The 15,314-nt window shown below is 36.4% G+C and overlaps 1 protein-coding gene across 4 annotated transcripts in view; it reads left to right on the forward strand.

The window, feature by feature from the left end:
* Nucleotides 1-14,609, forward strand: part of HSD17B4 (hydroxysteroid 17-beta dehydrogenase 4) — a 91,166-nt gene extending 76,557 nt beyond the window's left edge. For 3 of the 4 annotated variants that reach the window (XM_065873961.1, XM_065873963.1, XM_065873962.1), the window contains 2 exons: nt 4,745-4,872; nt 13,901-13,990. In XM_065873961.1, the coding sequence (XP_065730033.1) occupies nt 4,745-4,872; nt 13,901-13,990 (218 nt within the window). Of the gene's footprint in view, nt 1-4,744; nt 4,873-13,900 lie in introns of all 4 variants that reach the window. The other variant, XM_065873960.1, reaches the window with a different exon arrangement.
* Nucleotides 14,610-15,314: the final 705 nt, after the last annotated feature.

Genomic DNA, 15,314 nt, shown 5'->3' on the forward strand with positions numbered 1-15,314 from the left:
TTTGGGAGCTGAAATCAGAATATTGTAGCAAGGTCGTCCTGTTGAGTAAAATCTATAACACTATCTATTATTTATTATAAAATAAAATTTTTTTATTGAGGTATAGTTGATGTACAATATTGTATAAATTTCAGGTTTACCACATAGCAATTCACAACTTTTAAAGGTTATATTTCATTTATAGTTATTATAAAATATATTTCCTGTGTTGTACAATGTATACAATAGATATATAGCTTATCTGTTTATGTATTTATTTATTTATTTAATACATGACATCCCTAGGTTAGTTTGTTTACTGGATCTATACTTTTCTTTTTAATTGACATACAGTTAATTTACAGTGTTGTCTTTCTGGTGTACAGCAAAGTGATCCAGTTATATATATATATATATATATATATATATATATATATATATATATATATACACACACACATATACATATGTATATACACATATATATATTCTTTTTCATTATAGCTTATTACAAGATACAGAATACCGTTCCCTGTGTGAAAGAGTAGGGCTTGTTGTTTACCTATTTTATATCTATATGTTTGTATCTGGTAATCCCAAGCTCCTAATTTATCCCCTCCCCTCTTCCTCGTTTGGTAACTGTAAGTTTGTTTTCTGTCTGTGAGTCTGTTTTTGTTTTGTAAATAAGTTCATATTTTGGATTCCACATATAAATGATATAATATGATATTTGTCTTTCTCTGTTTGACTTACTTCACTTAGTATGATATTCTCTAGGTCCATCTATGTTGCTGCAAATGGCATTATTTCATTCTTATGGCTGAGTAGTAGTCTTTTGTGTGTGTGTGTGTGTGTGTGTGTATGTGTGTGTGTGTGTTGATGTGTGTATATACACACACCACATCTTCTTTATCCATTCATCTGTTGATGGACATTTAGGTTGCTTCCATGTCTTGGCTGTTGTAAATAGTGCTACTATGGATATTGGGGTGCATGTATCTTTTCCAGTTAGAATTTTTTCTGGAATTATGCCCAGGAGTGGGATTGCTGGATCATATGGTAACTCTATTTTTGGTGTTTTAAGGAGCCTCCATACTGTTCTCCATAGTGGCTGCACCATTTTACATTCCCACCAACAGTATAGAAGGGTTCCTTTTTCTCCACACCCTCTCCAGCATTTATTATTTGTAGACTTTTTGATGATTGCCATTCTGACTGGTGTGAGGTGATACCTCACTGTAGTTTTGATTTGCATTTCTCTAATAATTAGCAGTGTTGAGCAACTTTTCATGTGCTTATTGGCCATCTGTATGTCTTCTTTGGAGAAATGTCTATTTGGGTCTTATGCCCATTTTTTTGAATTTTTTTTTTTTTTTGATATTGTATGAGCTGTTTGTATATTTTGGAAATTAAGCCTGTCTATCGCATTGTTTGTAAATATTTCCTCCCAGTGTGGAGGTTATCTTTTCATTTTGTTTATGGTTTTCTTTGCTGTACAAAAGCTTATAAGTTTGATTAGGTTCCATTTATTTATTTTTCCTTTTGTTTCTTTTGCCTTGGGAAACTGACCTAAGAAAACATTGGTACAATTTATGTCAGAGAATGTTTTGCCTATGCTCTCTTCTAAGAGTTTTCTGGTCATGTCTTATACTTAAGTCTTTAAGCCATTTTGAGTTGATTTTTGTGTATGGTGTGAGGGTGTGTTCTAACTTCATTAATTTACATGCAGCTGTCCAGCTTTCCCAACACCACTTGCTGAAGAGACTATCTTTTCTCCATTGTATATTTTTGCCTCCTTTGTCAAAGATTAATTGACCATAGATGTGTGGGTTTATTTCTGGGCTCTCTTCTGTTCCACTGATCTGTATATCTGTTTTTGTACCAGTACCATGCCATTTTGATTACTGTTGCTTTATAGTATTGTCTGAAGTCTGGGAGGGTTATGCCTCCTGCTTTGTTATTTTTCCTCAGGATTGCTTTGGCAATTCTGGGTCTTTTATGGTTCCATATAAATTTTAGAATTATTTGTTCTAGTTCTGTGAAAAATGTCATGGGTAATTTGATAGGGATTGTGTTAAGTCTGTAAATTGCTTTGGGTAGTATGGCCATTTTAACAATATTAATTCTTCCAATCCAAGAGCATGGGATATCTTTCCATTTCTTTAAATCATCTTCCATTTCCTTTATCAGTGTTTTACAGTTCTCAGCATATGAGCCTTTCACCTCCTTGGTCAGGTTTATTCCTAAGTTTTTTATTTTTTTGATACGATTTTAAAAAGGATTGTTTTTTTTTTTTACTTTCCCTTTCTGATATTTCATTGTTAGTGTAAAGAAATGCAACTGTATGTTAATCTTGTATCCTGCTACCTTGCTGAATTTGTTTATCAGTTCTAGTAGTTTTTGTGTGGAATTTTTAGGGTTTTCTGTATCATGTAGTATATCATGTAGTATCATGTCATCTGCATACAGTGACAGTTTTACCTCTTTCCTTCTAATGTGGATACCTTTTATTTCTTTTTCTTGTCTGAATGCTGAATAGACTTCCAGTACTATGTTGAATAGGAGTGGTCATCCTTGTCTTGTTCCAGATTTTAGCAGGAAGGCGTTCAGCTTTTCACCATTGAATATTATGTTGGCTGTGGGTTTGTCATAAATAGCTTTTATTAAGTTGAGGTATGTTCCTTGTACACCCACTTTGGTAAGAGTGTTGTAATTTGTAAGGTATATATTCTAAAACCTTCAAAGGTCTCTAAGTCCAAATATATGTTCTCATTTAACACCTTTCTCTCCCCCATTAAATTCTGTAAAGTATAACTGAAATTTTTTGGACTTTTTCAGTGCATTAATGATTATATAAATACTGAGCTAAAATAATTCATAAAGCTTTTAAAATACATTCTGACACAAAAAGAAAATACATATAGCTTGTTTCTTCATTTCAATTAGGTTACCCATGACCTGACAGGTATCTGTAAACCTAAGGTGATGGTGGTGGATGATGATCCTCCCACAGGAGCCATTTGTAACCATGACTTGAGTCACTGTGGAATGGGGAGTTTCACTCCTTTACCCCAAATTTCTGTATTCTTGCTAAGAACTTCCCCCTTTTAGCCCTCTTCTCTTTTACCAGCACTAGTTATTAGCTTTCCACAGAAAAAATGTTTTATTGCTTCATAAGAGTCATGGCTGTGAAGCAGCACGTAAAACCAAGTGAGTGAGAGGGCAGGTAGACAGCCCTTCATTAGAAGGGCCTTCATTAGCTAACAGACTTATTCCACACTGAAGTATTAAGATGCGTGAGTCCAGTTTTATTCCTGAGCAAGACTAGTACATACAGTGGTCCTTACACTTACTTGTGAAGGATTAAAATCATGTCTGTTGAATGCCAGAGGTTTGCTTTTCTTTAGTCTTTCCTTTCTGCCCTCTGACCCCCGCCCGTTATTCTCTCCCTGCTCCCTCCCTGCCTGCCTTCCTCCCTCTCTTTTTCTACCTTTCTTTTTAACTATACAAATAATACATAAAAACACATTTGTAATATGTGTGCACCAATAAGAACAGAGCCTTTGTTCTTCATGCCTTACTTTTAGTACCTTGTACATTGTCTGACACCCATGAAGTGAGTGAATGAAGCATAAAAAGCAAAAAGGTCTTCTTCTCACTCTTACTCCTTCCTAGGTAACCGTCATAGTCATGTTATTATTTTTTAGTTTAGTTGGCAAGATTCTCTGCTTTGGACAATGGGAGTGACTTAATTTTCTCTTTGGAGTAGGGCTTGGCTAAGCAGAATGCATGGTTTTGCTTACGTGTGTGTAGCTTTTCCTTGGTCCTAAATTGGGAGTTTCCTGACAGTCTTAGGGAGAGTGATGCAATCATAGCTTCTTCGCAGTAGCAGAGAAAGCACATTCAAGAGGCTGAAGCTGGATGAGTGGAATTACCTTCCTGGATGACTGGTCTCAGTCATATATGAGACAATTAAAACTTTCTAAAATGTAACTTTAACATAAAGCTCTGTTAGAGAGCAATGAAGGCAAATCTAATAGTTTTTCCAGTTACCCAGCCTGTTTCTGGGAGACTTAATCCTTCTGTCAAAAACATTTAAGGGAAAAGATCTTAATTTTAACGTTTCTTCACAATTAGGGCAATAAACATTTTATAAATAAATTATAGCAAACTAATTAGAATACTTTTTAAAATTTAATTTGATTGTCGTTTAATTCATATGACAGAACTTTTGATGAATTCAGGTTTTTGAAAGGTAATTAGAGTGTGCGTTCCCTTCCCCCACCCCAACCAATATGCAGTTGTTTTAAAATTCAGTTTTCTTCCTTTGTTGACTACAGAGTCTTTATTTGAATCTAAAGGCCTTAACCATATAACTTCCAACCACTTAACTTCCTTATATTATTCTACATTGATTCACATTTCAGATATATCTGTTGTGTAAACTTCTTCAATAAAGAAAGACTATTATTGATTTGACTATTTTGAAGATCATATTCTTTATAAAGAGGACATCTCAAAAAATCAAGGATTTAAAATTTTTTTCTAAGTGATAGGTAATATATAATGTATTGGGTTGGCCAAGAAGTTTGTTCGGGTCTTCCATATCTTACAGAAAAACCCAAACGAGTTTTTGGCCAACCCAATAGAATAAGTACCACAGTAACTTGGAAACTATAAAAATGTCTGCATTTATTTGGTTTATTTTATTCTCATATTGTGAAGAAAAAAATGACAGACATTTGTTTCTTCCTATTTTTCCCAGCTATTGACCTAAAAAATGGTTCTGGAAAAGTGTATCAAGGCCCTGCAAAAGATTCTGCTGATGTAACCATCACGCTTTCAGATGAAGATTTCATGGAAGTAGTCTTGGGCAAGCTTGATCCTCAGAAGGTAAAGTTCTTAAAATGTTCATTTATTTGTCATTATTGCTTCCTATTTGACAATTGCAGTTTTTTGGCTGACTCCAAAATTCTGACTTACAAGACAGATATCTTGCAACTCTGAGGAAAGACAGAGTTGATAGCAGTATTCAGATTGACAGCTCATATATTTTTCTAATGGAGTTTTTCAACTGATTTTTAAAATTAAATTTTTAGATGGAATTCTTTAGCAGATAAACAATGTAAAACCCACATCTAGACCTTTTAATATATTGTTAGTTCAGAGTTGAAAAACCATATGATATTTCATAAAATTAGACATTCTTTCCTGATATATAAAATTAACAACTTGTCTTAATCGTCATTGAAAACTGAAAATAGAAGGATGGAACATAATAGCCAGTGTCTTACTGAAGGTAAAACATTTAGAGACATTTCAGTGGAAAATCATGATTGAAACAAGAGTGCCTTTGCTGGCCATTATGAGGTAATATTGTTCTGAAACCTATGGCTAGTCCACAAACACACAAAATTAGATGTAGCAATTTGAATGGAGTAGAAAACATGAATGATTATGTAGCTAGAAATCCCACGAGAATCAACTGATTGATTCTTAGACCAGAAGATTTCAAACAAGTGGTTGAATGCACAATAATTATTTAAAAATAGCTTTCACATAGCAGCAAAACCAACTAGAGGGTATAATTTAAAAAATTTGTTTGTAATCACTACCCAAACTACAAAGTACCAACGACTACCCTAACAAGAAAAAGCACAGGGCTTATTTGCAGAAAACTGCAATTTTACAAGGAACAGAGCAATTTGAATAAGGGAGAAAATGTTCAATTTTCCTGGATAAAAAGACTAATTTTAAAAGAATTGTAAAGTAGTATAGTGGTTAAAAATACGTTCTTTGGCATCAGATAAATCTAAGTTTGAATCTTAGCTCTGCCACCTACTCTCTAAGCCTTAATTTTCTCATTGTAAAATGAATTGTGATAATCCCATAGGATTGTTATGATAACTAAATCCAATAATATACATGAAGAGCTTAGAATAATGCGTGGTGCTGAGTGAGCCCTCAGTTAATTCCTTCCCAGGAATTTATTTCGTACCTCGTTTTATTCAGGTGCTAGATGTGGCTGAACAAGACAGTGCCCCTTCTGGGTAGAGCTTAGTTCTAGAGGGAAATGGAAAAGAAGTATAATTTCAGGTATGAAGAAAAATAAGTCAGAGTAATGGGTTATCGCAGTGGTTGGCAAACTTTTTCTGTACAGGGTCCCCTAGTAAATATATTCTAAGCTTTGCAGGTCAGATGGTCTCTGTTGCACCTACTCAGTTCTGCCATTGTAGAGTTAAAGTAGCCATGGATAATATGTAAACAAATGGATGTGGCTGAGTTCCAGTAAAACTTAGTGTACAAAAACAGGCAGCAGACTTGTTTTGGCCCCTAGGCTGTAGTTTGCCAACCCCTGGATTAGAGTGTAACAGGATAGAGGAACTATTTTAGATCGGATTGTCCAAAAATGCTTGACAGAGACCTGAACAAAGTGAGAGAAGGAGCCATAAGGCTAAAGAAACAACTAGCACCAAGGCTGGAGGCACCGGTAGCTCAGCTCATTGGATACTATAACTGTGAGGAGGCCAGTGGGGAGACAGGCAGGAGGCGATCAGGGAGAGGTAGGCATGGCATAGATCACACAGGACCTTGTAGATGTTGGCAAGACAGTTTAGATCTTGTGTGATAGGAAGTATTGAGCTGTGGAGTGACATCTGATTTTTAAAGGTCATTGTGGCTGCTGAGTGGCTAATTAAGAGTTCTTTTTTAAGATATATTTGAGGTGCTTATACATAAAGATTAAATGTAGGATTTACAGAAACATTTATATAATTGCTAGGAATATCAGACCTTTTGGGGGGGAATGGATTATTCAGTGAATGGTACTGGGCAGTTGCATAGGAAATGGTAGTGCTTTATGTCATTCCATATACCTTAGTCAGTACCATATAGGATGGAATTAAATGTAAAAATATTAAAGCAGAAGCAAAACTTGATGAAAACCTAGGTGTTTATTATTCTTGGTGACAGTCCTTAGAGAAGTTCTAATTTAATATTAGGGGTTTTCTAAACTCATTTTGCTCAATTACGTCCTGCCTCACCTCAGTGCTATCTGTCATCACTATTCTTCAGTTATTAAAGACCTTATATCCCAGTGTACAGTCTCTCTCTCTCTGTCTCTCTCTCTGCATCAACTCTTGTCAACCTTGATGGCTTCCTTCAGGATTTGTAAAAGTGACTTCTCTAACAGATGACTCTTAGTTTATTGATATTATTTCTAATTTTACTCCATTCTACATCAGCTTTATTGGGAGCATAATATGTACAACTTCCAGTATCTGTTACAGAACATCTCCATTTTCCAATGCCGTCACCTACAGTTTCATTAACTTGTTTTGTTATTCCTGCTACTGCTGTTGAGCTTCACAGAGACCTCCGGTTTGTTGACAACACCACTTTCTATCCATCAGCTCCCTTCTGTCTTCTCTTCTTGTTCAGCTTAGATTCCATGGTCCATCGGAGTGTCTCCCTTGAAAATACCCTCATCTCCCTTGTACCTCTCTCATCTTATTTGCCTGGAAAACTCCACTCTATTTTAACCCTACTCTCTGCCATCTTTGCATCTGTACCTGAATAGATGAAGACGCCAGGAGAAAAGCCATACAACTAGACAAGTTGGCTTCCCTTTAAAATTTTGATTAGAAGTCTCAAATAGTCTCTACACACCGTCTAGCAATCTTACTGTGATTTTCCACTAAGCCTCCATTCCTGTTGTCTGAGATGAGTATTTCATACCTGTCTTCTCAAAACTCCCCCATGCCTACCTCTCTTTCATTTTCAGCTGATGATCTTTCTCATGTTCTTTGGGAGAAAAAAAAGACTTTCAAATGAAAATATTCACTTTCCCATCACCAGATCTATTTCGTCAGCATCTGCACCTGTCTTCTTTTCTTCCTATACATTACACTGAAGGAAGTCTCCCTCTTCCTGTCAAAGACTTCTTCACTTCTCATCCAGGTATCTACTCAAAGTCATTGCTTCTTCTCCTTTCCACTTTTTTCTGCATCATTCTCTCCTATTCTACTACATAATTGTCCTACAGCATAGAGGCAAGCTAACATCTTGATTTTAAAGCAAACACTCTGTCTTGATATCAGATCCCCATCCAGCATACCATATCATTTCTCTGTTCCTTTTCACAAAAGAATTGTCTAAACCAGCACTGTTGAATTGACATAGAATGTGAGCCACATAAGTAATTAAAAATTTTCTAGTAGCCACATTAAAAAAAAGGTTACGAATAAACTCAAAACGGCTTAAAGACTTGAACATAAGATGTGACACCATAAGACTCCTAGAAGAGATCATGGGCAAAACATTCTCGGACATAAATTGTTCCAATGTTTTCTTAGGTCAGTCTCCCAAGACAATAGAAATAAAAACAAAAATAAACAAATGGGGCCTAATCAAACTTACAAGCCTTTGCACAGCAAAGGAAACCATAAACAAAACGAAAAGACAACCTACAGAATGGGAGAAAATATTTGCAAATGGTGCAAATGACAAGGACTTAATTTCCAAAATATGCAAACAGCTCATACAACTCAACAACAAAAAACAAACAACCCAATGGAAAAATGGGCAGAGACCTAAATAGACAGTTCTTCAAAGAAGAAATACAGATGTCCAACAGGCACATGAAAAGGTGCTCTACATTGCTAACTCTTAGAGAAATGTAAATCAAAACTACAGTGAGGTATCACCTCACCCTGGTCAGAATGGTCATCATTAAAAAGTCTATAAATAACAAATGCTGGAGAGGGTGTGGAGAAATTAGAACCCTCCTACACTGTTGGTGGGAATGTAAGTTGGTGCAGCCACTGTGGAAAACAGTATGGAAGTTCCTTATAAAACTAAAAATAGAATTACCATATGATCCAGCAATCATGCTCCTGGGCATATATCCCAACAAAACTATAATTCAGAAAGATTCATGCACCCTTATGTTCATAGCAGCACCATTTACAATAGCCAAGACATGGAAACAACCTAAATGTCCATTGACGAATGGATAAAGAAGATGTGGTGTATACAATGCAATACTACTCAGCTATAAAAAAGAATGAAATAATGCATTTGCAGCAACATGGATGCAACTAGAGATTATCATACTAAGTGAAGTAAGTCAGAAAGAGAAAGAAAATACCATATGATGTCACTTAAATGTGGAATCTAAAATATGACACAAATGAACCTACCCATGAAATAGAAACAGAATCATGGACATAGAGAACAGACTGGTGGTTGCCAAGTGGGAGGTTGGGGTGAGCAGATGTAAGCTATTATATATAGAATGTATAAACAACAAGGTCCTACTATATAGCACAGAGAACTGTATTCAATATCCTATGATAAACCATAATGGAAAAGAATATATAAAAAAAAAGAATGTATATATATGTATAACTGAATCACTTTGCTGTACAGCAGAAATTAACATAACACAGTAAATCAACTATACTTAAAAAAAATCAAAACAAATTAAAACTTGAAACAGGTAAAATTAATTTTAATATATTTTATTTAACCTAATACATTCAAATATTTTAACATGTAATCAATATTAAATATTAATGGGATATTTTATATCCTTCTTTAAAAAAAATCTTTAAAATCCAGTGTGTATTTTATACTTACAATACATCCTAGCCAGGGCTAATCATATTTCAAGTACTCAATAGCTGCATGGGCTAGTGGCTACTTTAGTGGGCAGCAAAAGTTTAAAAATTCTGTCTTGACTGCTCTTCTGCCTTCTCTTATCTGACTTCCACATCTGTTACTCCACTGATAATGTTTTTGTGAAGTTCTTGTGATAACCTATATTGCTAAATCCAGTAAATATTTCTCTATCTACATCTTTCTCAGGCTTTCAGTAACATTCAACTCAGTTAACCACCAACTTCTTGAAATAATCTTATCCCTTGGCTTTCATGATACCTTATTCTCCTGTTTTGCTTTCTCCACCTTTGGCTCTTCCTAATCACCTTTGGTGTTGTCCTCTTTTACCCCCAACTGTTGAGTTTTGGTGTTTCTCAGGGCTCATTTCAGGGCTCTTCTCTAACTCTCTTCTTAAATGAGTCCATCCATCCTGTGGTATTTAGAGTCATCTACATGCTGACAACTTGCAGATTTAAATGTCTCACTCAGCATCTTCTCTGAGTTCCATAGTGGTATAACCAGCTCTTCACTTGTGTCTCTGATGGCACATCTTACTATGTCCAACTTTGAACTTGTGATTGAGCTTTTTTCCCCCATTCTTTTTGTTTTCAGGAAATGGCACCATGATCTATCTACCCAAATTAGTATGCTCAGTAATGTAAGAATTGTCTTGGCTTCCTTCTTCACCGCTATCCTTTCTGTCCTTAATCCTGCTTGTTCTTTCTCCAGAACGCATCTTGAGTTCATTTTCTTCTCTTCATCACTAGGGTTATCATCCTGATCCAAGCCTCCATCATCTCTCACCTGGCTTCCTGACTGGTCTTAGTGCTTTTAGTCTTGCTTTTCCACCAATCTGTTCTCCATACAGGAGCTGGAGTAATCTTTTAAAACTGTGAATCAGGGCTTCCCTGGTGGCGCAGTGGTTGAGAGTCCGCCTGCCGATGCAGGGGACACGGGTTCGTGCCCCGGTCTGGGAGGATCCCACATGCCGCGGAGCGGCTGGGCCCGTGAGCCATGGCCGCTGAGCCTGCGCGTCCGGAGCCTGTCCTCCGCAACGGGAGAGGCCACAACAGTGAGAGGCCCGCGTAACACATAAAAAAAAAAAAAAAAAAAAAAAAAAAAAACTGTGAATCAGATTATAGGTCATTCCACCTGATAAAAACCTCCAAGATTTACTTTTGCACTTGGATAAAATCCAAGCTACATGTTATTATATTGTATGTGAAGTTTCCCTTGCTTATCTTCCCAGCTTCATCCTGCACTGCTTGCCTCATCACTTACAATGCTAATTCAATTTACGTTGCCTCTCCTCTTAGTTCCCATCAATGTTTACCCCTTCAATGTCTATTTATTTGCCTTTTCTGGAATTTCTATTCCCATCTTTTTGCATGGCTGGCTTTTGTTTCATCCAAAGTAGTTCCCTCCTATTATATTATCTAAGTAGCCTCCTTCATAGCATTTATAACAGGCTTTAATTACTTGTTTACATTTTACTTTTTGACTCTCCTACTGTAATGTTAGCTCCATGAGAACAGGGAGAGATGTCTCTTTCCTAGCATAGAATATTGCCTAGTGTAATGTAGATGCTCAATTAATACTTGAGTAGATTAAAGCAAGGATATAAGGAACATAAGGAACATAAGCTCAATAGCAGTAGTTTAGGCTACGTAGAAATTAAAAACTTCTGCATGTCAGACTCCATAAGATGTGCCATAAACCTGGGGAAAAATAAAATGATACATAGTATATTGGTGTTAATAACCTATAAAAATTCTGGACAACACAAAGACCTCAATATAAAGAATGGGCAAATGACATGAACCAGTAATTAATGAAAGAAATAGGTATGACTAACATACATGAGAAAAACTATTAATTTTTCCCAGTATCTAAAACATGCAAATTAAAGCATGTCATTTTTGCCTCAGATTTTCAAAGATTAAGAAAGCAGTATTATTAAGGTTGGGATAAGGGGATTCACACGTAGCTAGAAGGAATATTAATTTAACAGTCTTTCTGGAAAGCACTATGGCAGAGTTTCACTGACTTTCTTCCTTTATGGCCACTTACTGCCTCAGCACTTTTTGCGTGGCACTCCTAGGCCAAAAGAAATACCTAATGGTTCAGTTTATTAAGTAGTTAGATCCAAACAAGGGTAGTTTTCATGTTGTGTTTGACCAATGTCACTGTGTTTCCTTCAAAAATTTAAAATATTCTGTAGTGTCTGTTGGAGTTTGGTGTAGTGCCCCAGTGCACTGAGGTGCACAGTTTGGAAACTGTGGTGATATGGAAGCATGGTCAAGAAACTTATTTAAGAAACGCCATGATTTAGTAATTCTTCTTCTAGGAATCCTAAGAAAACAGATAGGAACAAAGATTTATGTACAAAATTCTTCCACTCAAATAACAACCATCAAATATTGGTATATTTACTTCAAGGAATTTGTTTTGTTTTGCTGTACGCGGGCCTCTCACTGTTGTGGCCTCTCTCGTTGTGGAGCATAGGTTCCGGACGCACAGGCTCAGCAGCCATAGCTCACGGGCCCTGCTGCTCCGCGGCATGTGGGATCCTCCCGGACCAGGGCACGAACCCGTGTCCCCTGCATCGGCAGGCGGACTCTCAACCACTACGCCACCAGGGAAGCCCGGAAGTTGGTGTTTTTATTTTAGGTTGTACGTCCCTCTCAGACTGTAGCACCTGGCAAGCCCGTCTAAGAACTGACTCTGCAGGAGTCGCAGACCATCATTTCTGTAACTGTACCGTGAAAGCTGTCTTAGTTTTAAAATTCCAGTCTCTAGTTTGAATGCTTAGCACTTGAACCTGAGTGAATGAAATTCTCCTGCAGTATTTTTGGGATAAAAAGTTTGAGCAGTTTTTGCTTTTCCTGCAGTCGGTAAGGATTCACTTCTGAAATTAAGTTGTTGCTAGTTAATAAGCAGGAGATATTATTAAGCAGAGAACACCCGTGTTTAGTCCTGGCCCACTTTTTGTTGGCTCTGTGGCCTTGAGTAGGTTTTTAAGCTTTTGAATTTCTCTTTTGCTGATATGCCCACTTCAGGTTGATGGCTGTGCTTCTCAAGTGATATTTTATTTGTGAGGCTGCTTTGTAATGTTACATGTACATGGATATTACTATTTTTTCAATCTAGCTAAAAATCTAGAGACTTCTTTTTCACTTCATATTCTGTATGTTACTTTCTCAGTAAGCTATATTGTGTTTTATCATTTTAATCTTACTGATAGGGAACTTGACACCGGGGGGAGAACTTGCACAAGTTTCTATTGTCAGGTCAGAAAAAAAGTGGTACAGGAGCTCTTAATGTTTTGACATTATAGTCTTTTGCTTGGTAATAATGAGCTTAATAGCTCCTTCCACATGTCGAATGCTAGGCTAAGCTCTTTTCACACTGTTTCATTTAACTCATACAACAAAGTGCTATTTAGGTGCTGTTGTCATGCCCTTTATAGATAAGGAGGCCAGAGCTCAGAGAGGTTAAGTAATTTGTCCAAGCTCACCTTGCATTCAGTGGCAGAGCCTAGATTTTAACCCAGGCATTCTGATGCTACAGCCCAGGATCTATTCACTACTTTGTTACACTATCTTATTTTGCCATTATATGGCCTTCTGTTTCATGAAGATATAATAAATATTTAAATCTACTTTTGGAAGTTCTGAACTCAGTGTTTTTATTGTTAGTAATACAGTAAAGCCTTTTATTCATATGGTCTTAAATTCACATTTAAGAATATAGGCTAGGGCTTCCCTGGTGGCGCAGTGGTTGAGAGTCCGCCTGCCGATGCAGGGGACACGGGTTCGTGCCCCGGTCCGGGAAGATCCCACATGCCGCGGAGCAGCTAGGCCCGTGAGCCATGGCCGCTGAGCCTGCGCGTCCGGAGCCTGTGCTCCGCGACGGGAGAGGCCACAACAGTGAGAGGCCCGTGTACCGCAAAAAAAAAAAAAAAAAAAGAATATAGGCTAAAGCCAGAAGCATAGGTTGAAGCAGAATTCCCAGATCTGTCAATTCAGATAAATTATTCTATGGTTTTCTAAAATACACAAGGAGTCTTTATTTTTTCTTAGATATCTAAAACTACGGGTGTTATCTATAATCATTGAACTATCATTGCTAGATAAAAGTTGCCTTTGTTGTCCAGAGTTATTAACTCAGTTGTATTCAGTCTAAGCAATGATCTTTTTAAAAAAGAAATACAATGTGACAATGTAAAGGTTGGTTCTGTCTTTCCCTCTCTCCTTTCCAGGCATTCTTTAGTGGCAGACTGAAGGCCAGAGGGAACATCCTGTTGAGCCAGAAGCTTCAGATGATTCTTAAAGAATATGCCAAGCTCTGAAGGACATACTACGTTATTAATTACAATAGAAAAATTAAATGCTCTCTTCAACTAAATATGCAAAAGTGATTCAGCAAAAATGGTCAAAATTAAGTTACAGGGGAAATTGCTTAACCTTTTCAGATTACAGATCACTTTTCAGATGTTCATTTTCTACTAATTTTTCATGTTATTACTTTTACAAGGAACTGTAAGCTGGTACATGATTATCCTTCTGTTCTTAGACCTATGTCTTCATAATAAAAAACTTTCACTCAAGTCCAGTCTCTTCAGAATTGTGATGGCATTTATAAGTTGTAAGGAAAATGAAATGAGTAGAGGCCACTTTGATGCCTTTTACAGTTTGTTTTGTTATTTTCTCTTCTCTTTATTGATATCCCAATTTTAACATGAATTTTCATATATTTATTCATTTTCATACTTTGCTATGATAGTGTTCTGCTTTAAGGCAAGATAAAGGTCTTTGTGTTTTCAAATAGTTTTCTTTCTTCTCCCTTCCCGTTGGCTGGAAATTCTTTACTTTCATATGATGCTTGGAAATCTACCAAATATATAACTTTCTTTTTTTCTTTTTTTCAAAATTTAACTGTAGTTGAGTTACAATATTATGTTAGTTTCAGGCATACAGCTTCAGATTCTTTTCCCTTACAGGTTATTACAAGATATTGAATATAGTTCCCTGTGCTATACAGTAAATCCTTGTTGTTTATCTGTTTCATATATAGTGATATGTATATGTTAACCCTGTGCTCCTAATTTGTCCCTCTCTCTCTCCTTTCCCCTTTGGTAACCATAAGTTTATTTTCTATGTCTGTGAGTCTGTTTCTGTTTTATAAATAAGTTGATTTGTATTATTTTTTTAGATTCTGCATATAAGTGATATTATATAATATTGTCTTTCTCTGTCTGACTTCTCTCAGTACGATAATCGCTAGGTCCATCCATGTTGCTGCAAATGGCAATATTTCATTCCTTTTTATGGCTGAGTAGTATTCCATTGTGTATATATTCACATCTTCTTTGTCCATTGATCTGTCGACAGACATTTGGGTTGTTTCCATGTCTTGGTTATTGTGAATAGTGCTGCTATGAACATTGGGGTACATGTATCTTTTCCAGTTTGAGTTTTTGTCTTTTCTAGATATATACCCAGGAATGGGATTGCTGGATCATATGGTAACTCTATTTTTAGTTTTATAAGGAACCTCCATACTGTTTTCCATAGTGGCTACACCAGTTTACATTCCAATCAACAGTTTACAAGGGTTCCCTTTTCTCCACATCCTCTCCAGCATTTATTATTTGTACACTTTTTGATGATGGC

This window comes from Phocoena phocoena, chromosome 3 (assembly GCF_963924675.1).
Source record: "Phocoena phocoena chromosome 3, mPhoPho1.1, whole genome shotgun sequence".
Classification (NCBI taxonomy): Eukaryota; Metazoa; Chordata; class Mammalia; order Artiodactyla; family Phocoenidae; genus Phocoena; species Phocoena phocoena.